The 23,657-nt window shown below is 40.5% G+C and overlaps 3 protein-coding genes across 4 annotated transcripts; 2 read left to right on the forward strand and 1 right to left on the reverse strand.

Moving 5' to 3' along the window:
• Window positions 1-796: 796 nt before the first annotated feature.
• agpat5 (1-acylglycerol-3-phosphate O-acyltransferase 5 (lysophosphatidic acid acyltransferase, epsilon)) lies at window positions 797-15,524 on the forward strand. Of its 2 annotated transcripts, XM_086121672.1 has the most exons (8): window positions 797-1,539; window positions 2,883-2,952; window positions 3,035-3,150; window positions 3,224-3,313; window positions 5,639-5,729; window positions 8,091-8,252; window positions 10,992-11,115; window positions 12,481-15,524. In XM_086121672.1, the coding sequence occupies exons 1-8, from the start codon at window positions 1,321-1,323 to the stop codon at window positions 12,704-12,706; spliced, it is 1,098 nt and encodes a 365-aa protein (XP_085977798.1). In that variant the 5' UTR covers window positions 797-1,320; the 3' UTR covers window positions 12,707-15,524. The 2 variants fall into 2 exon arrangements, with proteins under 2 accessions (XP_085977798.1, XP_085977799.1); XM_086121673.1 differs by lacking the exons at window positions 10,992-11,115; window positions 12,481-15,524 and adding an exon at window positions 9,802-10,494.
• A 1,407-nt stretch (window positions 15,525-16,931) lies between these two features.
• tmem14a (transmembrane protein 14A) lies at window positions 16,932-19,727 on the forward strand. The gene is made up of 5 exons (XM_086121677.1): window positions 16,932-17,187; window positions 18,205-18,287; window positions 18,381-18,482; window positions 18,887-18,974; window positions 19,074-19,727. The coding sequence occupies exons 2-5, from the start codon at window positions 18,212-18,214 to the stop codon at window positions 19,114-19,116; spliced, it is 309 nt and encodes a 102-aa protein (XP_085977803.1). The 5' UTR covers window positions 16,932-17,187; window positions 18,205-18,211; the 3' UTR covers window positions 19,117-19,727.
• Window positions 19,715-22,801, reverse strand: LOC147199208 (glutathione S-transferase A4-like). The gene is made up of 7 exons (XM_086121676.1): window positions 22,706-22,801; window positions 22,520-22,616; window positions 21,747-21,798; window positions 21,399-21,531; window positions 20,225-20,360; window positions 20,029-20,154; window positions 19,715-19,927 (listed from the first exon to the last, which is right to left on the reverse strand). Exons 2-7 carry the CDS (start codon window positions 22,604-22,606, stop codon window positions 19,790-19,792), a joined length of 672 nt encoding a protein of 223 aa, XP_085977802.1. The 5' UTR covers window positions 22,607-22,616; window positions 22,706-22,801; the 3' UTR covers window positions 19,715-19,789.
• Window positions 22,802-23,657: the final 856 nt, after the last annotated feature.

The following is a 23,657-nucleotide window of genomic DNA, read 5'->3' on the forward strand; positions in this document are numbered from 1 at the left end:
AAAAAAGAGAGAACCGTCTGAAAGTCGTGCAATCTCTGAATGATGAATGAATAATTATGCCACACTGTGAAATATAGCAGCCTGTCAGATTGTAGAATGAGTTTGGCATAAAGTGAATTATGAGCAAAGTGATATAATCAACATGTAGGTGAAGATAGTCATTCATAATAAATTCATGAAGGGAACCTCGACTTTCACTTTGACATGATCATACCCTCTATGCTCTATATGTAAATAATATTGTGTATACAGTACATAATACAATGCATAATGTGAGACGTGAACCATTTGAACCTAACACTTAAGAGGTGTATTTTTGTTTTCACTTTGTGCTAGTTCCAATTAATTGATAGCCGTGGGCAACACTCACCTGTAAAATAGGTATATCATTCGATTTTATCGCACAGATAAGTTATTATTTATATTAAACAATGGAATAATTGACCAACTTTAGTAATTAACTCAAATTATAGTGTTGTATAAAATCCCATCACTATTGCATTTTGCACTGTGCAGATTGATGCTCGGTCACTCACAAAAGGAAAAATATAAAAACTAATATTACTGTTTTGCAATCACATTCTGAAACGTATGCAATTTGGACCTTATTTTTGTATTGTTGAATCTTTCAAATACACAGCTACAACAAAAAATTAAATACAGTAAATCGGTACAGTCGATGTTATTTTCCTGTCATTTGCACTCGTGTGGTCCTTTAAGATTAGAAACGCCCATTAGTGAATTCGACCAATCATATTCATCCTTGTTACGTATGCCGGTGTGATATGTCTATGACATTTGCTGCCAGAAGAAGCTAGGTCTTAACAGCTAACCGATGAGAGGAAACAACTTATTTTTGTACATTTTTTGCCCCCCCTCGTAACCGCTTCGCTAAAATTCGGACTCGCTTTCCTATTTACCTACGCTATGGCATGTTTTAATGTAGGGTTTTATTTTAAAACCAGTGTTATGATTACACACTTTGTAGAGTAGGCTAACGATAAGGACTAACTTGTACAGTAGACCCACTTGTGCTTTGGAGTGTCGTTTTAGCTCTGCAACGTACAACATTTAACTTGAGATAATTTATTCGGTTTCGTATGCCAGCACGGATGAATAATTAAAGCCGGCTCGGCTAAGTGAGTCATGTACACAAGGTTAAAGTTAGCTTTAGCCCGCTCCTCACTTAATTTACTTTTTAATGCCGATTGGTGCGGACAAGTTTGCTTTAATAAGTAGGCGAGTGAAAGAAGTAAGTGTAAGTGAAACAGTTTGGGACTTTTGTGAGAGTGTTGGTTAAGTGAGTTGTGAGGTGGCAACATGCTCCTATCCCTTGTCGTGCATACGCACTCGCTCCGGTACTGGTTTCCGGCAACCGTCATGCTGGGCACGGCACCGGTTTACTTGCTCTCGTGGGGGGCCTGGCGTTTTCTTTCCACGCTATTGCCGGCCAGACTGTACCACACTTTAGACGACAGGCTGTACTCCATCTACCAGAGCATGGTCCTCTTCTTCTTCGAGAACTACACAGGGGTGGAGGCGAGTATGAGTTATGCCTGTACACCTGTTATTCCTGTACACATGTTCTAAATGACACTTGTGGGCAAAATCAATTTGAATGTTGCATGCTTCGAAATATCTTCTGACTGTGAAGTCTTCAAACAGAACCAGATAAGCCTGTTTCCATTCCTTTATTTTGTGGGCCACACCTTTTGATGGAACCTGTACCAGTGACACGTCAAACATGATTGTAGAAGTAAAACACTTTACAGTCTAAACGTTTTTGTTATTAAGGGTGATTATGCATCTCAAGCACTCTCTCACAAGCAAAATTCGAATTCAACTATTTATGTAAAACACAGTATAACACTCTACGTTTAATTCCATTTAATGTGACGAATATCTGGCAGCTAATCAGTCAGTTGTTAGACAAGTTATTGTATCAATGTACATTCTCGGTTCTTGTAAAATAGCCCAATCAGGTAGACTCAACAGAAAAAAAACACTCACTTTCAAATGACTAATAAGGAAGCTGTTAAAAATGTCAGTATGCATCTTGCACATTGTTTTAATGTCACACAAGTAAAAAACAAAAAAAAAGTCTGTCGTTATTCTCTCTCTCTCTCTCTCTCTCTCTCTCTCTCTCTCTCTCTCTCTCTCACACACACACACACACACACACACACAGCACTACCTATTGGTCACGTGAAAACTAATGTATCTGGCAGCTTACCCGTCAGCAGCTCGAGAAGTATCATATCATATAATTTTTTCACTGGGTGTGCCTTTTTGCCAAACAGCAACAACAGATGCACTCAAATGTATACTCATAATATGTACAATTCTGTATGCAAATCAAAACTGGCTCCATCTGGGAGTCCTGAAAAGCCAGTGAGAATGATGCAAAACAAACCTGTGAACAAAAACACACAAAAAAGGTAACAACAGCAAATATTTAGTTGTCCAGGTGGCTAAAGTTGATCGTCTCTAACTATTTTGATACTGAAACGCACAAAAATGTTTGTAGCGTAATCTTTTTCTCATTTAAAATCAGTCCGCTTACGTAATAGCTTCCAGTAGATATTGTCCCCCCCAACATTATGAGAGAAAAAAGTCAGCATCAAAAAAAAAAAGAATACACCGATGCTGGCTTTCATGACCTGTGGTGATGTATGATATGTTCATTTTCCCCACATTTTGTGCCACATTATTTCCACCCCCAAACTTGGGTCAAACTCTAAATTTAACAAGCTTTCAAAATGGGTCATGATATCAATGAATGCTGCTTTTTTCTCCATGTCGAATGTGACCACCCACTAGTCTGTACAATGTGGTTCTCTTTCAAAACAAATGCTAACCTGCTCTATCTCTTTCAATTCTAGATCGTCATATATGGAGATATACCAAAAACCAAAGAGAATGTGATCTATCTGTCGAATCATCAATGTACAGGTAAACCATGTGTGCATATATGTGCCTGAAACATAATCTAATGTGGCACACAATGGGAATAAAGTCTGAATCTCTCTTGCAGCGGACTGGATCATTGCTGACATGTTGGCGATCAGGCAGAGTGCCCTTGGCCATGTCAGATATGTTCTTAAAGATGGACTCAAGTGGCTTCCACTCTACGGATGGTATTTCTCTCAGGTAATGCCCCTGTGTAAGTGCTTTAATGTCAGGTTTGTACTCTGTTGTCATAATGTTGCTCTTTTCATCTCAGCATGGGGGGATCTACGTGAAACGAAGTGCCAAGTTTAACGCAGAGGCTATGAAGAAGAAGCTTGTCTCTCAGAATCAGTTGGGAGCACCAGTAAGACAATCATAGTGTCTGAAATGGGATCTCGGTCTAAATGGTCAACGCATTGTTGTTTTCTGCTGGGCCGATGTGTAGCCGATTGTTTGTCTTCACTCTGCTGTGAAGAAGGACACAGTTATGGAACCAGGGGTCCACTTGATACCATGACTCACACACTGAAATGGGGTTCTATTTTGAGATACATTGGCAAATACACCCTACTTGCCACTTTCATGTGACGTGCATGTCCCGCCCCCAATTTAAAGAAATGACTTGTATTCATCAAAACTAAGTAGTGTTGATATAAATACAGTCGAACAACCCCCATCGTGGAACATTGCAATTAAGTAGAGACATAATTAGTATTGTGTTTTGTTGTCAGTAAATCTTCTGGAGCAGGGGTCCTCAAAAGTTAATGATGTCCAATGCAAGAAATTTTCTTCAAGCCAACATCAGGGACATCATCTATAGCATTCAAAGGGCTAATTACAGTATTTAGTTGTCCTCCACTGCATGTAAAATGAAAAGACCAACTGTACAAATTGAAGGGGGGGGGGGGGGGGGACAAGGTTGAAACTATGTCTAAGCATAATCCAATTTGAAAAGAAGATATAGTTTGTAATTTATCCAGGAATGAGGGTCTTTGACATTCTCAAAGCGATTCCTGGTTATGTATTTATAGATGAATTTATGTATTTAGTGATTTATTTGTTGCCTTTTTTGTATGTACCGTATGTAGGTTGTATGTAAACTCTGCAAAACATAAGCAATCATTTTTATTAAGATGTATTTTGCAGTTGAAGTATATTTTGTAAGATAATTGGTAATCGAATAAGTCCATTGAGGTCCTGTTAATAGATATTAGTAATAAGGGAGTTAGATAATGAAATTACGAATAAGGGATAGGCATAAGTTTTACTCCCCCCCCCCCCCCCCCCCCCTTAGGATATAAGATAAGAAAACCTTTATTAGTCTCGCAATGGAGAAATTCCCGATTCACAGCAGCAAAGTTATGAAAGGAAGAAGTAGAACAACAAAATATAGGAGCTGCTGGAAAGACAGCCAATCACGCGGCGCCATTTTGAAGTCAAAATAACACAACACAACACAACACATAGGACACAGACTGTCGTGCAATCTTCACCACTTTTCTGCATACAACACGAAGCTGTAGCGTCCATTGATGAAAAAGAGATTGGCTCACATCTCCTGTCCCATGTAAATCCACTTCAATTCCAAGCCGCGACTCCCAGTTCCACATCCGCATCGGTGCTCCGCGCTAACGCTCCTTTCTTCTCATCGTCGGCTCCTCAAGCCTTACATCCATCCAGCCGCAGACCGTTCAACAGCACCGATCTCTCCACTGAACAAAATGGGGCTGTGAAAAATGCTGCCCATAACAGGCGCAAGACACAAGCTTTCCGGGACTGTCCAGCAACGACAGTCAAATGGCGCCGACATTCCTCCCAGTCAAAAACACTGCTGGTATACCCATGCTGCCGAGAAGGCGCATCCACCAAGCACAGAGTTTCCTCCTTGATGAATGTCGTGGCCAAAAAATGCTGAAAAAAGGCGACATCAGGTCCACACGACGTAACAACAAACACAAAGTGACAAATATCGTCACCTTCCTAAAATAATGGCTATAGTTTTAAAATAAACAAATACATAGATAAGAAAACATGAAAACTGAACCAAAACTGATTATATTTATTACCAGTATGCATTTTATTTTAGGGCTAGAATTGATCTGTTTAATTTAGGATGTAGCTGATTCCTGAGGAGTTAAGGGAAAAAAAAGACCACAAGGCCAAAATTATACATTTTGCAGGTTTTAATTTTTCAGTATTTCTATATTTGTACATTATTGTACTTGTTTTATTTCTTCTTTTTTTTTAACATCATTTATTGCTGATTTTCACACTGGAATGGAAGGACGACTTAAACTTAACCAAAGATATTAACCATATTGTGCTGGTTAAACTATCAGTGTTTGTATGGAAAGGCTTCTGGACCCTGATCAATGACTGCCTCTTAACCAATGGGTTTTCATTTGAGTGTTTTTGTGTAGACTGTAGAGCATTGTGATTGCTTTTTTCCCGGATGCTCGGTGTGTGTGTGTGTGCGTGTGTGTATGTGTGTGCGTGCGTGCGTGTACACGTGTGTGTGTGTACACGTGTATACCAGTAGTGTATTCTACACAAATTGCCCTGGAGACCATAATTGACATTAAAAGCTCTTGCAATAGTAATGGATCAGCTTTATGTTTTTCTCCTTGACCGCCTTGAAGCCCGCAGTCAAATTTTAAAGCGCTTAATTTAACATGTCCTCTTCCCACAGATGTACCTCGTCATTTTTCCAGAAGGAACGCGCTATAATCCCGAGCTCAAGAATGTAATCGCCGATAGTCAGGCCTTTGCTACTAAAGAAGGTACTGTCTTGACAGCAAACTGCGATGCCTACACTGCTACATGCTGATGACACACACACAGTCTGTAAACAGCTGACTAGGAGTTCTGGTCATCGTTGCAAGTAACTGTTTGACCACCGACATACTGTAAGCATTTATTATATAAGTGTGTAAGTGTGTTATTGCATGCTCAAATAATTACAGTGGAACCTTAAAGGTTCAACACAATTTGTCATTGGTTGGGAGACTTCCAATTTGCTGGAATTTTGATACAGTTTTTCCAGTCGGAAATGATAGCAATTGAAAGCGCGCACCCACCAACCCCTTCTCTCTCTCAAAAAGTGTGTGTGTGTGTGTGTGTTGTTTTTGTATGTATGTATTAGGGCTGGACAATATGGCTGAAAAGTGTATCACAATATAAGTATTTCATATGGGACAATGTTGATAGCATATACATATATATATATATATATATATACACTGTAATACACACACACACACACACACACATTGCCTTTTTATTTGTGCTTTTTAAATATCTTAAGAATAAACTACAATGAAACACACCTTGGGTTGGGTAACATGGCTAAAAAGTAAATATTTTGTCTTGGTCGTTATTGATAATTATTGACTCTTTTTTTTTAACTACCGGTATTTAAAATGAAGACCCGGAGAAAAAAAAAAGGCTGATCTTAAGTAATTTTATTTTGACATACAATATTTAACCTTTAAAAAGAGGTCGGTGCAACTATGAAAAAGTCAAATAAACTGGTCAAAATAACTGACTATCCGTATTTCATATCGGTCTGTATTCACAATTATTGATTTTTTAAAACCTATTTTAAATAAGAAGCAGCAGTTAAATTGATTAAAGATAAATTAATTAAAGCCCAACCATTAAGAGGAAAATATTGAGTACCAATAATGTAATAGTTCCATTAACCTTCATTCAATGTTCATAAAATGTAAATGTAGGGAGCTAATACTAGTCTTATGCTAATAATAAAAAGAAATAGTGTTTCTGACCGTTAAGTGTTTGCAAACATCTTTGCAAACTTGACCGAACCCCAATAAGAAAACGGCATTCGCTGCGTGCGTAGACGCTCGCAAACCTCTGCCGCCTCGCCAGATAGGGGCTTTACGGGGATAACCAGTGACAATAAATCTAATAAAGTGAAAAGTTGTTGAATAAAATTGATTTACATTGCGTGACTTCAAACATTTTCAACTTTCCTGGATTTTCTGCTTTCATGCATTTCGTCTGATGTTTGATGAAGCATTGAGGTCATGCTCTCTTGCTCTGCAGACACAAAGTGTATCTATATTAACATTTTCATTTCCTACCGACTGCTGTCAGGCTGCTGAATGAAAATAACAATAATAATAATAATAATTACATGATGTGAAAAACAATTGTAAATAGCACTGCGATTTATCCCTTTTGTATTTATATTGCACTTAATTGAACGGTGTTTGTTTGTTTTTTCTTCTTTCTTCTTTCTACCCACATTCTTGCTGCTGGAGGCTGTAAATTTCCTAAGTGTGGGACAAATAAAGGATATCTTAAATCTTATATCTTTGAGCCCCAGCTTTAATGTAACACCCCCCTCCCCCTGCCTCCCATTAATGCAACTCACTCACAGGAGCTGACATGCACATGACATTATCTGCAATTAATGAATGTTAGTGGTATTCGTGAGTAGATAAGCGTGCCACTTCCACACTGAACGTACTCCACGGTAAGTGATGTCTCAGCCCAAGCATTTTCATTGACTTATTCTGTTCTGGAGTCACTCTGCTCGATAGAGTGCAGAACTCCTAAGCCTGAACAAATTGTCATAAACCGCAGTCATCAAGATTCATGACAGTTATTAGAAATTTAGAAAAATACCCTGAAAGAAGGGGGAAAAAAACATGATTATGAAATATAATGTTTTCTTCATGAGCCTACGCCTTTGACAACGTTGATTAAGTTATCGTGTAAACTTGCGAAGGAAAAACAACAATAGCACACTCATGAAAACTCGGCGTCATTGGTGGAATAATCGCAGGCAAGTTAACCATCCCCCAAAGTCTCGCAATTTGAAGTTCAGAAAATTTCTTGAACCTCATAAAACATTCTATTGAGACTTAAGTCTGTTTTTTAAGTAATGTTTTAGAAGCTGCCACACAAGGGTGTCATGTAAACCATACAACCAGAGACGGAACATTTGTTCCGGCTTGGTTTTACCAGAGCTTCACACTTTAATAAAGTAGCAATTGCATTCAAAAATATATCCATGTATCTGCAAGCATAACGGCTGATGAGCAGTGTGAAAATGATGAGAAGCTTGCCAGGAGATGCAAAACAAACCCCATTGAATTAATGTCTTTGTTCTGTAGGGCTGGCTGTTCTGCAACACACATTAACGCCCCGAATGAAAGCTTCACATATTGCCCTGGAGACTATGAGGGCCCACTTGGATGCCGTCTATGACATCACAGTGGCCTACGAGGGAACGCTTGGCACTGACAACCAAAGAAAACCAGCACCTTCAATGCCAGGTACTTTAATGTTACTTCTCATCATCACTTTATCTCTTTTGATCTAATCGTTTTGTCCTTTTTCAAGTAGCCGTGGAATGCAAGTGCTTGGTCTCTTTAATGATCAGGAGTCGACACATGACTGTGATCTCTCTTGCATGTTTAATTAGTGGCATTTTCCTACATAGCCTACAGCCGCAATTGCTATTCAAAATTGTTCCCGGAAACAGCAAAGAGTACCTGTAACGACTGATTATTCAATTTCACAGCCACTTTTAAAATAGTCTGGATCAACAGCTGCCAAGCATTCTTTGTTCATCAAGTGTTTACACGGTCGCACGTATTGTTGTACGATCGATTCGGCATTCTGAACAAGGCCCTCAGGAATTAATCACAAAGGCAAAATAACCTACTGCCATTGGGTGATTTCCTGTAAACAGCGTGACTCCCTGTTTTGGATTTTTTTTTTCATTATTGCGATTCGCTGTGATTCAGCGAGTTCTCTGGCAGGGTTTAGAAAAAACATCCCCTCACTGTCGGGAATAAACAGCAGCAAAAAGATCAAAGATGGTAGAACTTCTTTCTCCTCACTCACTTCCTGATGTCATGGGACGAAGTTGACTTTGAGTGAGTGCGTGCGTGCCTGCTTGTGACTCAGACACAATAGGTGAAATCAAAGATTAACAAACAAAATTGTTTTTTCCTTCCAAATATTTTTTATAATTTAAAACTATGGTAATTTTACAATGAAATTTACAACAAATAAATCCCATGCTCGTTTAATAATATAAAACAAGAAATAGTTCAAATTGAAATAATGGTAATGAATTAATGCCATCATATCCATTTCAAATAGATTGATAACTGGTCCGTTCAGGTTCTCAGTCTCAGGACACAGTTAACAATTTTATTTGGGTCAAGTTCATATGTTGTGTGCGTGTACTTGGAAAAATACAAGTTTGGATTCATGTAGGCTCGCAGCGGTCAAAGATCTTGAGAATGGATTATTTTACAGACTATCCCATGGATTAATTGTGTACATGGTTTAAAGTAATTACTAAGCAACCAATTGTGCACATAAGAGGCGACCAAAATTGTTGTCCACTTGAGGTCCCCATGCTCACATTTCATGTTATAATACTTTAGAGTGTGTGTGGTGTTCAAGTTGCACCTGGTGTGGCCAGTGAAATGGGAGTTGGTGAATGAGAGTCTCGCGCCAGCTGTTGACTGACTACCGATAAGCCAGTCTGCGTGCTGAGTGCCTGTGCATCAGTAATTGGCAGCAGCAGCTTAGTGCGCTCTGCTTGAGACTGCTCTAATAGTCTGTGCCGAAAAACGGTCATTGCAACATTTCTTGGCAAAATCAGTTGACAAGGTGAACAGTTTACAATTTATTGTGGGTCTTTTTTCAAAGTATTTGCATCAATGGAGATTTTGACGGAACTATTCCTCCTTCTGACCATGGTAGCATTCCGGGGTCTTATATTCTGTGGGGTGCACACAAAAATATTGGTCTGGTTCAGATGAGCACCGGAGATCATTGTTTGGTTTCATTTCTTTCCCGACCCAGTGACCTCATGGATGAACTTCAGGACATACAGCACATCTGGGAAAAGTAGGGCCCAGGGCCACATCCGGCACGTTCAATCTCTGCAGCCTTTAGGAAGTCAAACTAAAACATCAAGTATGCGCTGTTTTGATCATGTTGTGAATGTGTATCAGAAGTGCAAGCCAACAAGAGCAGCGGCCATTTGCATGAGAGCCAGCAAAGTCACCCCGTCCACTGTAATGGTTGCTTGTAGGACACAATGTGCCATGATGCCAATATCAAAATAAAAGCCTCACAAGTAATAGCGTATGCACATCAATCCCTTAGTTGCCTTTTATTCTGAAGTTAACCAGTCAGCAGCCAGAGCAACTCAAAAATGCATGATGCCTCCCCCCATAAAAGAAAGGAAATCCTAGTCCAAGATATTTTTTTTCACTCTCACTGTGCCCCCAGTGTTTATTTACGGTCCATATTTCATGTTAGGCTCGAAGTAAAATGGCTTTCTGCTGTTGACTTCAACTTGGTTTCCCCTCTTGGCCGCTGCACCAAGTTTTCCGGATACGATTGGATGTTGTGGAAACAGGAAGTTTAAATTCTCAGGAGAATCACGTGTAGCCTTGAGCGTTCACACTTTTCTGGTGCTTTGTGTTAATGATTTACTCTTTTTCGCCTGATTGTTTATCTGTATGTAGATCCACCTCGATTGTTGTTGTTCTTGTTGTTGAAAAAAAAAATCTTCCCATCTCTTATATTAGGAAATCTCTCATGTCTGATTTGAATGAGGGGCAGTACAGTGACCGCCATGACATGCATTAATTCTGTATTTTATACTGTAGATGCAGGATTGAATTTTAACTGTGTGAAACACTTTGTGAATCCTTTATGTGAGAAATGCTACCTTAAAATCTAGATGAAATTTTCCCCCTCTTTTAAGCTGTGAAGAGCCAAGGTTCTTGGTCATTCCATCCTTGATTTCCCAGGTGATAAGTGCTTCAGTGGAGGTGTGATTTAATACAACTCTTCTTCAGTTAGACTAATCCAACTTTGATTGTTCTCTCTTTACCGCTGGCGGCACCACTTGGTGCACAACCCTACTTCATGCAAGAGCAACTGACTCACCCTTTATGTGCTGCTTTTCTGAAAGCCTCTTCCTGTTTTTGTTTAGTCTCCTTATTATTAGTTTGTTTTTTGTTTTGTTTTATGCCGTGCAGAATTCCTGTGCAAAGAATGTCCGAGGGTCCACATCCACTTTGAGCGTGTGGATGTCAAGGAAATTCCTCCCGAGCCACACTTCTTCCGCAGGTGGCTGCACGAGCGCTTTGAAATTAAGGACCGGTAAGTATACGTGCGGCGAAGTCAACTAGCAGTCATATTTCGCTCGCACACTCCCCCATTGAAACATCCCGTCGTGCTTGGTTGACGTCACTATCAACCCAAACAAAACATCAGGGCGAAAGCACAAACACAACACAGTAATAACTTAAGTCAAATACTTCGCTCTGTATACGGCACATGTAATTTTAGCTTATCTGTAAAGACTCACTACTGACATCTGTGCTCCAATTTTTTTCTTGATGTATTTGTTAGGTTTTTCAGTCCAAAAAAAGCTTATCAGCAGAAACAATATTTCTGTGGAAAACACATTATTGCTAATTAAATATTAAATATCAAATCATTTCCAGGTCCTCCTATGTAATTGTAGAACTGTATCATTTGCCACATATCTAGAATTTGAAGGCAATCATTTGGAGTACAGAAAGGGCCTGGCAGCAAGCATGATCACCTGACAAATGTGAGAATGTTGCCTGTGAGCCATGGAGAGAGTGCCCTGTCTTATCCAACTTCATCATACTTTGTGCTTTCATCTCTAATCTGAACATTCTGGTAAAGTGCTGTGAGAGACGGAAGGCAACTCATCTTAAAGTGATATCATTAGTGTGTTCAATAGATTTGACGCACAAATGGAAACGTCTTTTTCTCACCTTTTTATGTTGCTCTTTTGCACAATTGGCACAGGTCAACGTTTAGGAATAAGCTGTCTGCTGAGAAAATGTCTGAGTGTGTGTGGGTGTCTGGCAGTGGTGGGCAAAACATGGCAAGCTCTGTTATCTCATGCAGCCAACTGAGCACTCACATTGTCAACAGTCCTGCAATACACTCATTCATTTTTTATCCCTAAAATTGTTCAGTAATTGGTAAATGGATTAATAGTAAAATATAACATTTAAAAAATTGTAAAAATGTTTGAGACATGCAATTTTTTAATTGCTTAATGCTGTCTGATTGAGGGGTGGGTGGCCTCTCATGGAAAAAGTGCACTTTCGCAAAAATATCTCACTTTGTGTGTGTGCGTGTGCGCGTGTGTGTGTGTGTGTGCATGTGTGTATATATATATATATGTGTGTGTGTGTGTGTATAAATATACACACACACACACCAACAAGGAGGCAACATGTTACCCAGTGAAGAGTTTGTTGCATAGTAACAAGCTATTCAATCATTTATGCAGGTCAAGTAGATCGGTGCCTCCCGTAAGTTTTATCAACTGTTACCTAGATTCCCTCGTGAATAATGCATGCATTACAATTACAAGATGTGCAAATGGGGCTGGTTCAATATAATGATTAGAAGGCAATGTGAAGTGTTAAATTGCAGCAACATTTGTGCACATTCCTCACAAATGTGTCTCCCTTTTCAAAGGCTGCTGGCTGATTTCTACAAGCGTGGCAACGGAGTCAAACTATGCAGCTTCCCCGGGGAGGGCAGACGTTCCCCCTTGGGACTCTCCAAAACCCTCCCGGCCATGCTCGTCTTGGGGGGTCTGACGCTGCCTCTGCTGCTGACTGACACCGGCAGGAAGGTGTACTGGAGAACCTGGGTGTACGGGACTCTTCTCGGTTGGCTGTGGGTCAATTTGCTTCCTTAACGCACAGCCATAAGATGCGCAAAAGCGGTGCCATGTTTCAGTATTGCCACGCAGGTTGTGTTGCAGAAGCAGAAGACTGCGGTACGTAAAGTACAAACACGCCGCCGGCGCACACGCTCGCACCACACGTGACTCACTGTGCTAAACTGATGCAAAGAATTATTCGTCTTGTGCTACGACTTGTTTCCCGGAATGATCAGGCTTTGGGGAAACAACAGTGGATTTGTTCAAAAGAAACTACATGAAATTTCTCATTCGAGCTAAAAATAACAATGAACCTCACCCACTCCCCACCGCTCCCAAATCGCTCAAATCATTCAGATGTGTATCCTCGCATGCTCCTCATTGCTCCAGTAGAGGTTGGCCAATCTCTACCCATGGCATTTATCTTGGATACTCAAACGGAAGTCATTTTTCAGAGGGACAGCATTCATGTATTTCATGAGTTAGGCTCCGGCCTTGCTGTGTGGAGTTTGCATGTTCTCCCCAGGCCTGCTTGGGTTTTCTCCGGGTACTCCGGTTTCCCCGCACATTCGAAAAACATGCATGGCAGGCTGATTGAACTCTCTAAATTGTCCCGAGGTGTGAGTGTGAGCGCGGATGGTTGTATTTCTCTGTGTGCTCTGCGATCGGCAACCGGTTCAGGGTGTTCCCCCGCCTACTTGCCGAAGACGGCTGGGATAGGCTCCAACAACCCCCGCGACCCTTGTGAGGATAAAGCGGTTTGGAAAATGGATGGATGGATGGAAGGTTTCCACATTCCGAATTTGCACTAAGGTTGTTCATTTTGGAACCTCTATTCTGTTCTGTGATGCCACTGACTTAAAAGTTGTTCTCAACAATTCCTCCTCAAGTCGGAAATAATGTGAAGGGAATTCATTGATTCAAGACAGTCCTCATCATCAAACCTTGAGAACCCATGCCGTATGACAGTGTTTTCACTAACATTGTACCCTCCTTAATTGTCATACGAATAGAGACTTAAACACCCGATAAAAGTTTGGAAAAATAAAAATTGAAATGCATGCTTTGAAAAAAATGGAAAGGGAATAGACAGCTGTGTAGTAGTGGTTATATAATCTTCTCTGTCAAATTAATTAGTTTGTGAAGTTGAAATTGTTTCCTCCAGGTGCTTTGGCTTCCTCATCATGCTTTCCATAGACATGTTTGTTAGCTTGATTGAAAATGCTTAGTTGTCTTTAGGTGAGAACGAGGCTGACTGATTGATTGTCTACATTTGCCATGTTGTAGACGGACAACCAGTTTACAGTACACACTTTGCTTCCTCTCACCCAAAGTTAGCTGGGATCGGCTCCAGCTCAGCCAGACCTCCAATCAGGGTGCGTTGATAATGGGCTAGGTGGATTGACGTTTTCTGATCATTTTGACATTTCACAATAATTTTTTTATAATGTTCTATGGTTGTCATCGCCCTTCTCCGTCGGCATTTTGGGGCATTCTACTTTGGGGCTTCCACTGAACTTTTAAATGACTTGGTGTGTGATGAATGCAACATACTTCTAGTTTGCAGTAGTCAGAAGGGCTTTATCAGCCTGATACCTACGGCACTTTTTGTAATATAAAGGATAATTATATCTCTTTCATAGTCAAAACGAATGTTTCCCTTCGAAAATATATGCATTATGTTGTTTAACAACGAACATGACAAGAAAAGGCATGAGAAGCAATCTCATGAATGCTTGTCACTACATAAATTGTTCCACGAAAGCGGGCTTCCAAATTTAGGAGCAGTGGGCTATAATAATCCTGCCAGAGCATATGTTCTGGCCCGCAATGCAAAAAAAAAAAAAAAAAAAAAAAAAATGAACTGCAAACAAAAAATAAACCCCAGAGGAACTGTTAAAAATGCTCATAATACTAATGATCATGTTTGATTCTTGCATCATGTACTGTATGTGTACAAATGTAATAACCCTCAGAGGTTTTATAAATCAACAGTAGAAAAAAAGAATTCCCCTTTGATAAACTAAAGTAAAACAGCTTTAAAAGAAAAAAAAAAGCAAATTGCCAAACTTGGTGATCTTTGCCACAATGTTCACGTCTTATGTTGAGCAATACTTTACCAATGCCAGCCATGTTGCACCATTTGTTTTGACTCTATATTTCTTTTGAACTCTTAATGTTTGTGTTGTTACCATGATACTCCTCACATGACAAGATCTACTTTGCTTAAAGCAAAAAAAAAAGCTTACAAAGCCATGCAAACTAAAAAAAAAAAAGCCATTTGTATTATACTCTTCCGCATCTCTGTATTATGAAAAGCACTGTCTGTGTTTTGTTTTCGTTATGTTGTCATCTTTTATATCTCCTTTTTCCACAATTCACTTTGCACATTGGCAATCCCGGATTTAGTCAAAGGTCTATTTTAATTTAAGGTAAAGTAAATGGACGGTTTTTACTCTTTGCTGTTGTACTTCACGCTGTACTTCACTCAGTTCAGTCATTTTCCTGGTTCCTATGTGACGTTTTTTCAGATATTTTGTCAGAACTTTTGTCCTGTCAGGAATTGTTTTCTGTCGACAGCATTTAAAAAATGCCAACTCTGCGCAAACGTGTGCCTTCTCTTTGGAGGAGCGGGTTCTCGTACCTCCCCCAGCTGGAGGACCTCAGCGGCTCTTTACAGTCTTGAAGTCACAGAGGCGTTCAGCGGCCCTGTGCGCTCACTTTCTGCACTCAAAGTGGCTTATTTTGCTCGGGAATGCGATATGATTTACAGGTTTTAACGGAATACAGACTTGATGTGTTGCGGGTATGGGTATATAGTTGGAGTGAAATAAAGATGTTTTCCCATTGGAAAGAGTCACGTGTGTGTGTGTGTGTGTGTGTGTGTGTGTGTGTGTGTGTGTGTGTGTGTGTGTGTGTGTGTGTGTGTGTGTGTGTGTGTGTGTGTGTGTGCGTGCGTGCGCGTGCACGCGCGTGTTGGGGTATTGAACAAAATGCAAAAATGCCAGATGGTCACTTTTTTCCTGCCCATTTTTGCATTGTCTGTCTCAGATGGCTGGACTGATGAGTTAGTTTGTTTTTGTGCTCTCTAAAGACACTGTTAAATGCACCATCTCACTATGGTCCATTAACTTTCTTAGTGTCTTTTATTGGGTTTTTTTGTTTATTAAAAGGAATGCTGAAATTATTCTGGGGGCAGCGCAGCATCCAAGTGGTTAGCACGTCTGCCTCAAAGTTCCGAGTTTCTAGGTTTGAATCTCAGCTCCAGCCTTCCTGTGGGGAGTTTGCATGTTCTTCCTCTGGGTACTCCGGCTTCCTCACACATTTAAAAACGTGCACTGATTGAAGACTCCAAAATTTAGAGTCTAGATTGTCCTTAGGAGTGACTGAGTGCGAATGGTTGTTTATCATTCTGTGCCCTGTGGTATACAAAATGGATGGTTCAGGGATGGCGCCACACCGGGGCTAAGGGAGGCTTCAATCCTATCAGAATTCTGTGTAGCTCTGAGTTACAGCCCCCTCCCATCCAGCATTTGACTTGATATTTGCAAAACATATTGATATATTATTTTCTCTCTCTCTCTCTCTCTCTCTCTCTCTCTCGTGTATCTGGGGGTGAAAAAAAATCCTGGAGCTATTCAATTAGCCCTTAGTCTTTAAAACCTTTTACATATTATGGGCCTTTTCACAATTTCAATTTCCGCTAAGATGTTACACAGACTGTCCCTAAAGCAGGGTGGCTGCGGCCAGCTCCATTCTTTAATCCAACTCACAGAGCAATTACACTTTTAATTAAGAGACCTCTAATAATCCATTTTGTAAAGTGCTTATCCTGTTCAGAATCACGGCTAGCTGTAGCTGAGCGAATGCAGCCGATGCCCTGCCCTGTAAAATTCGGTGCATTTATTGAGCACACACCCCACCCCAAAAAAAATTTTGGTTTATTAAAACATGTTTTATACTTCTCAATTATTGGTTTTAAGTTTCAATTAGCTTTTTTTTTTAATTTTAAATAATGGAATAAATTGTGAAACGAAAATGAAATTTTGATTTTTGAAATCTATCTAAATATATAAATAAAAGTAAAATGTAGTCACAATATGTAAAAGGTCTACATAACTCCACCTTCTCCACATGTGTTTTGGGAGATTTTGTTAATGGACTTTTCCTCCATAATTCTGAAAGGTATGTTTAGCGGAGTAGACCAAAACTATGGTGAAGGATGGTGGGGGCAGCATCATGCTTTGGGACTATTTTTATTCAACTTGAACTGTGGCCTTTGACAATTTGGAGGGAATTTTAAACTGTTTCATGCAGTTGACGGCTGAATACCTGTACTTTATACATTTCGAACGACTTGTTGCGTAAAACTAGAAGCAGCAAATTTTCTACTTTATTGCTGTATTTGAACGTAGCACTGACTATAGAGCGCATGCGTGCGACTATTTCCTGATGAACAAGGAAGTGTAGTCAAATAGGAGCCTTTTTTCTGGACTTTAACATCGTTTATACGCAAGGTATGTACTTATAAAGCCCGAAAACGCACTTTTTACGTTACAGGACCTTCGTATCGTTAATATTTGGTTTGTAAATACAGTCGCCGGATACAGTAGTTGATACAGTGAGCGTGCGTCGCGTCATAATGTTCAATAAATAGCAACATCTAGCGGTCAACTCGAGAAAATGTCACCGCTCAAAAATGTACAGTACAGTATATATTTTTGTTGAAGCTGCATCTACTATACACCGTGAGGTGTCACGTTAATGTCAAATGCTGTACAGCTGGCCCAAAATAAAAGCGAACGAAGCACCTGCTTAGAGCCCTGCGACCACGAGGAGCCCCCAATTGCAACAGACTTTGCAGTGTCGTGGTAAAACTAACATAAAAAAGGTTACTCTGATCAAGGAATGGTAGTTTATTTTGAATTTTTAAGTAAAGCTTGTGTCCATTTGGAACATAGTTTTAAGACCACTTATTCAACTTTAACTTTGTCACCTCAGCTCAGTCATATCATTTTAGTATTTGCTTCACTTGATTGCGAAGAAGCTTTTTTACACTTTATAACGCTGTTGGTCTTGCACTGCACATTATTTTAGCCCATTGTTTTTTTTTAAACCAAAATAATTAACCAAATGACTCTTTTACTGAAAACACTTATTATACTGGTAAGATACCGTAACATTGTGCACAGATAAAAACCAAGGCTGTGCTTAAATATAGGAAATGAAAAACAACTTAAAACAATCATTAAATCCAAATGCATTGCACCTGAATATTACAATTAATACATTGTTAAAAACGAAGATGAAATACAAACGTATTTTATAGTACTCTTACTTAAAAGAAACTGTACAACTAAAGTGTACTTGAAAAATTAATGTACTGTGCATGAAAAAATAAATACTGGATTTTTTAAAAAAGCTGCAAAGGCCGTATGGATACCCACAAGTTTCATCCTAATATGTTTGATTGTGTTTCATGTTTTAAATGTTACATTGATATGAAACCTAATCAATATGAACTGTTTTCGCAGCTCTTAAATGGCCATCGACTGGATTGGATATGGCTATGCTGCAGCCATCTTGCTGGGAGGATATATGGGATACAAGAGAAAAGGTTGAGAGTAGGAAGCTCCATCAGTGTTATCTTTGACAGGCGAAAGCAAAAAACAATGTTGAAGTCGTGATCATTATCGTGTGTCTTTTGAAGGCAGCGTCATGTCTCTGATGGCCGGCTTGGTCTTTAGTGGACTGTCTGCTTATGGCGCTTACAACATCTCCAACAAGCCCACCGACATCAAGGTGTCACTGTGTAAGTATTGGGTGGAAAACGTGCTCACACTCTCGCACTAGTACAGACACTTGTCTGTGGACTAGGCCAATGTAAACCCAGTCGGTTTACATTGGCCTAATCGCTACAAATGATCCAAAAACTGTTAAGACCCCTCTGTGGAATGAAGTTGCAAAAATATGAAAGTGGTTATTTAATGACTATCGTACCATGTTGAGGCTAATCATTCAGAAGCAAGTCATCAAAGAAAAGTCAAGACAATTTTAGTGCGCCCACTAAAGGAAGGCTATGGCAACCTGAACCTTTGCCTCTGTTGTGTAATAGTCAAGCCGGCCCTGGTTATTCGGTTGGCACAAGACACAATGTATGCGTGTCAGTCATGAGGCATTCAAGTGTTCAGCGTTACCGCAATTGTGTTCTATCAGTTGCGTCTGGGCTCCTTGCGGTGGTCATGGGGACCAGGTACAAGAAGTCAGGCAAACTGGTGCCAGCTGGAATTATGACGGTTCTAAGGTCAGAATTTTAAACTCTGATGTGATCCATAAGACACATTGTAAACACTTGTCTCACTGGTTTCGAGGTTGTGTAATGTTGGCCGCTTTCTTTCTGCAGTTTGTTGATGGTGTTCCGACTTTTGCTCCAGATGGTGGTGTGATTGAAGAGAGGATGCAGATGAGCAGTTTGACATGATACATGATTCCAAGTTTGATTTTGACAACACAAATCAAACATTTTTTACTTTAGAACAATTTTGCTTGAATTCCGAGCAGCTTCATGCTTTGCAAGAATCTAGAGAGGGGGCACCGAGGAGCCTACGGCGAGCATCTGATCCTGCCCGCCATGAAAAAACAGCAATGCTTTAAAAAAAAAAATTGAACTGACACATGCTCACAACAAAGAAAAACTATACATTTGTTTGATTGTAGCACCAGATTTTGATAGAAAGATGTACTAAGGCCCTCAGAGGACCTTATAAAAATCAATTGCCTACTCCTAGAGGAGGAAAAAAGGTTTCAGCAGACCTGCTTCAATATGTAATTGGAATAGTACAATAATTCATACTTAAATTTTGGACAGATGAGAAAATGTCTGAGATGGAGACTGTCTTCAGTGATGTTTGAACAAAAGCTAAATAGATGTTATATAAATCACAGAGGAAACTGCGTCATTGATTTCCTAATGGACCAAGAGAGTTTGACTGAACAAACCACCACAGCATGATTTGTTTGGTGAAATCAATAAATGGTGCAATGTTTGAAGAGAAAATGGACCTTTTAATGGGTGACACATTCAGATTCATCTCTGCCTTTCAACACCATTAGAGCATTTTATGGAAACGATATGTTTAAGTTAAGGACCTCCTTGACGCTTTTGATGTAAATGTCATCAGGCTGAGGCTTCCTCTTGCTTTCCGGCTGCAGGAATCTGGCGATGGCCTCGTTTCTTGACATGCGGCCCTGAAAAGCCTACAAGGAGACACCACTAGGAATGTCACACCTGCACTTACAGTTGATCTCAAAAGTCTACACACGCCTAGTTAGGATTGACTCATTTGTCGCTTACACACCTTGACATTAGGGAAGTCCGCAAGGATCCCCACAAACTTTTCCTCCAGCATGAGCGTGCATTCCATCAGGAGCACGTCCGCAACACTCAGCCGACCTCCCACCAGGTAAATGTGGCTCAACAGTTGCTGCACACAACCATTCTTTTAAACAGCGAGCCTAGAGAAGGCCAACTTCTTATGCCTTATGTGATGCTACCTTTTCAAACACGGGCAGGTAGCGCTCCTTTGCTTTGGTTTCGATGTTGCCCAATTTGGACTTTGGGTCTTGAGCGAAGGGCAGAATCATGATCATTTCCATGAGGTCCATTAGTCCTTCGGAGTACATGTTGATTCTGAAGGATAAGGGTCAATGTTAAATTGGCTCTAATGAAGCATGCAACAACACAGTGGAACCTGATATTATGTATATTATGTATTCATCTGGAATTTTTATGCTGTTTTATTCCATCAGATCACACTGTACTGTTAGCGTGAAGGGCTCACCGTTTAAATATAAATAGGGACAAAAAGACGTAAAACAGCACTCCAGCTCGTAATATTACTTAAATATGTCACACTATTAATAAGTGTTTCTATTGTCATATGAGAACAATAATATTCCTAGGAAATCATGAAGTTCTATAATGAGCTAGATCGGGGAAAGGGCTTGGATAAACCACTGCAGCTAATGAATATTTCAATAATCTCATTAATCTCTCAAGTATTTTGGCGATTAATCGATATATCGGATGAAACAAAAATGTTCCATCCCCATATCAACAAAGGTTGAGTAGCTTTATTCTATTCACATGTCTAAAAGTCCATCCATCCATCCATTTTCCGAACCGCTTGATCCTCACTAGGGTCGCGGGGGGTGCTGGAGCCTATCCCAGCCATCTCCGGGCAGTAGGCGGGGGACACCCTGAATCAGTTGCCAGCCAATCGCAGGGCACACAGAGACGAACAACCATCCACGCCCACACTCACACCTAGGGAGAATTTAGAGCGTCCAATCAGCCTGACATGCATGTTTTTGGAATGTGGGAGGAAACCGGAGCACCCGGAGAAAACCCACGCAGGCCCGGGGAGAACATGTAAACTCCACACAGGGAGGCCGGAGCTGGAATCGAACCCGGTGCCTCTGCACTGTGAAGCCGACGTGCTAACCACTGGACTACCGGGCCGCCCTTGGCTAAAAGTCATGAATACTAATAAAAACTTTTCAGCTAATGATTATTATTTTTTTAATATTGATATTATCCGCCACATTTACACTGTTTATTCTTGTGTTGACTGTCCCAATGAAATAAATAAAGAAATAAAATGAAATAAATTCCCAGTTGGAAACATTAGAGGATCTATTTCAAAATGATTCGATTTGTGGTTCATACTTAACACGATCTTTGATGTCTTTTCCATGCAGATTGTACTTTTCTGCAATGTAATTCAAGATGGCCTTTGTTTGAATGAGCTTCATTCCGTCGATTTCCACCAATGGGACCTGCTGAAACATGAGGTCTCCATCTGCAGAGAGAGCCACACCCACGAAAACAAGCTGAATCATTGGGACCAAGTTCACCTGCGCAAAGGTCATTTGTGCCATTTCATTGCGATGGCTAATCTCAGGTGAGTCATTAGTTTAGTTGAGGTGAACCAAGTGATGAATCAACATGATTTAAAGAACACAGTGACCAATTCCCACACTCACATGAAGTCACTTTTGGGGAAATAAAACTCACCATTCAGCAGTTTGACGTACTGTTCTCGGGTGGTCAGAAGGAACTCATCAAACTGTGGACGTCAAGTGGTATAAAAGTTAATAACGTAAGAATACTACCCGTCAAATGGTTTACAAGGCATACATTTCTCCAGTGCATTCCTGAAAATCATGAGTTTCTAGTCCAATGAATAGTTTGAAATGATACACGGGAAAGTGGTATACTATCCAGAATGATAAATAATGTACATTTCATAACTGTACATACATATATTTTTCAGGAAAAAAGAGATGAGTTGAGCATTCAAAGCTGTTCTGCAGCAATGGAGGTAGATCGGGGCTTGAAAACTTGGTATTAGTGACTTCTACACCAAAATGGTAAATGTGAATAAAAGGAGTGGACACACAGTCAACAGATTTAAACCCCATCGAGATGGTTTGGGGTGAGCTGAACAGAAGAGTGAAGTGCTACATATTTATGGAAACTTATGTAATAATGTTCTTAAGAACTTTCTCCAAAAAAAAGTGATGGCGGCACGGTGGAGGACTGGTTAGCACGTCTGTCTCACAGTGCAAAGGTGCAGGGTTCGATTCTGGGTCCAGCCTTCTCTGTTATTATCAGATTGACTAATAATACCTTGAATTATTTTTCCCTGTACTTTCATTTCAGAGTATAATGAGATAATATGCTGCATGGGTTGCGATATTAAAATAAAATAAGTAGTGTTCATCGGCATGATTGGCAGTGGTATACAGCCAATTGATGTGGTAGCTTAGGCATCAAGACTCACTCACCTCCACTCCTGCAACAGTGAGCAGCCAGCGGATTGACTCCATTTTCCCTCTCCCATTGAAGTAGTGCAGCTTTACCCTTTCACTCATGGTTGTTGGTCTGAAAGTTGAAAGGAAATATGAGGATGGAAAAAAAGAACAATTTTCACAACTAAAAATACGACGTTTAACATTATTTCCCATACTTACATGCGTCACCTCCTCAATGTTCTGGATGAAGAGTGGGCGGATTTTGTCATTTCAAATTCCATTTGTAAGGGAAGACGTGAGGAGCGTTTAAACCAGTCGAATGTTATTGGCAGAGGCTAACCAATAGGAAGACTTGAGATTAGCATATTTCATTTTCCCCTAAGCATTCTGGGAAATTGCTTACTGGCTTACTGCTCTGTATTTTTAAGTCGATCACGGTCTATCGACACACGTTAAGAATAAAACGTGTATTTTTCTGACGTTAGGTGGTAATTACAACAGAAACGCGAAAATTAATCCACACCGTAACCGTGACACTTTCCGTTCAAGTGGGCTATATCTAGCTATGGCTTCCCATTTTATATGCGGATGTGAGGGCGATCTGGCTGCGACATCTGTCACCCCATTGATCGCTAGGGTTGATTCGGCTGATCTGGCTGGCTAGGCGGGTGTCCCCTTCCTCCCTCACCGTTCCATGTGTGTCCCTCCCGAAGCTCAGCGCTCGGTGGCAGCGGACGACGTCCCCCCGACGGACGACCACTCATCGGTATACCAGTAGCTGCGCTCCCCTGCTAGAACCTCCAAACAAGCTCAAGGCCCATTTGTAGGAGAAACGTAGGGAAGTCAAGCTCCAAGCTTCAGACACATCCAATTGCGGCGCTGCATGTGGCAGTCTGCCTTCCTTTTTTAACCCCTCTGATTACTGTACATCAATGACATTTTTACTGAAATTAACTCATGCAAATTGCTAATTTGTTGCTTATTTTGGTTTCTTAAAACATTTAAGTGACATTCCATGTCCCAAGAGCTAGCTTCTGCAGCCGAGGATCGGACCGCCAGGGTCCCCGCCTTTGGCTGCCGCCCAGCTCGCATTGCACCCGACCCCTTTGACCCCTCCCACGGGTGGTGAGACCATGAGAAGGGGGACCCACGTTGCCTCTTCGGGCTGAGC

The sequence above is a fragment of the Hippocampus guttulatus genome, chromosome 10 (genome assembly GCF_054856545.1).
Source record: "Hippocampus guttulatus isolate MCC_2025c chromosome 10, RoL_Hgut_1.0, whole genome shotgun sequence".
In the NCBI taxonomy this organism is placed as follows: Eukaryota; Metazoa; Chordata; class Actinopteri; order Syngnathiformes; family Syngnathidae; genus Hippocampus; species Hippocampus guttulatus.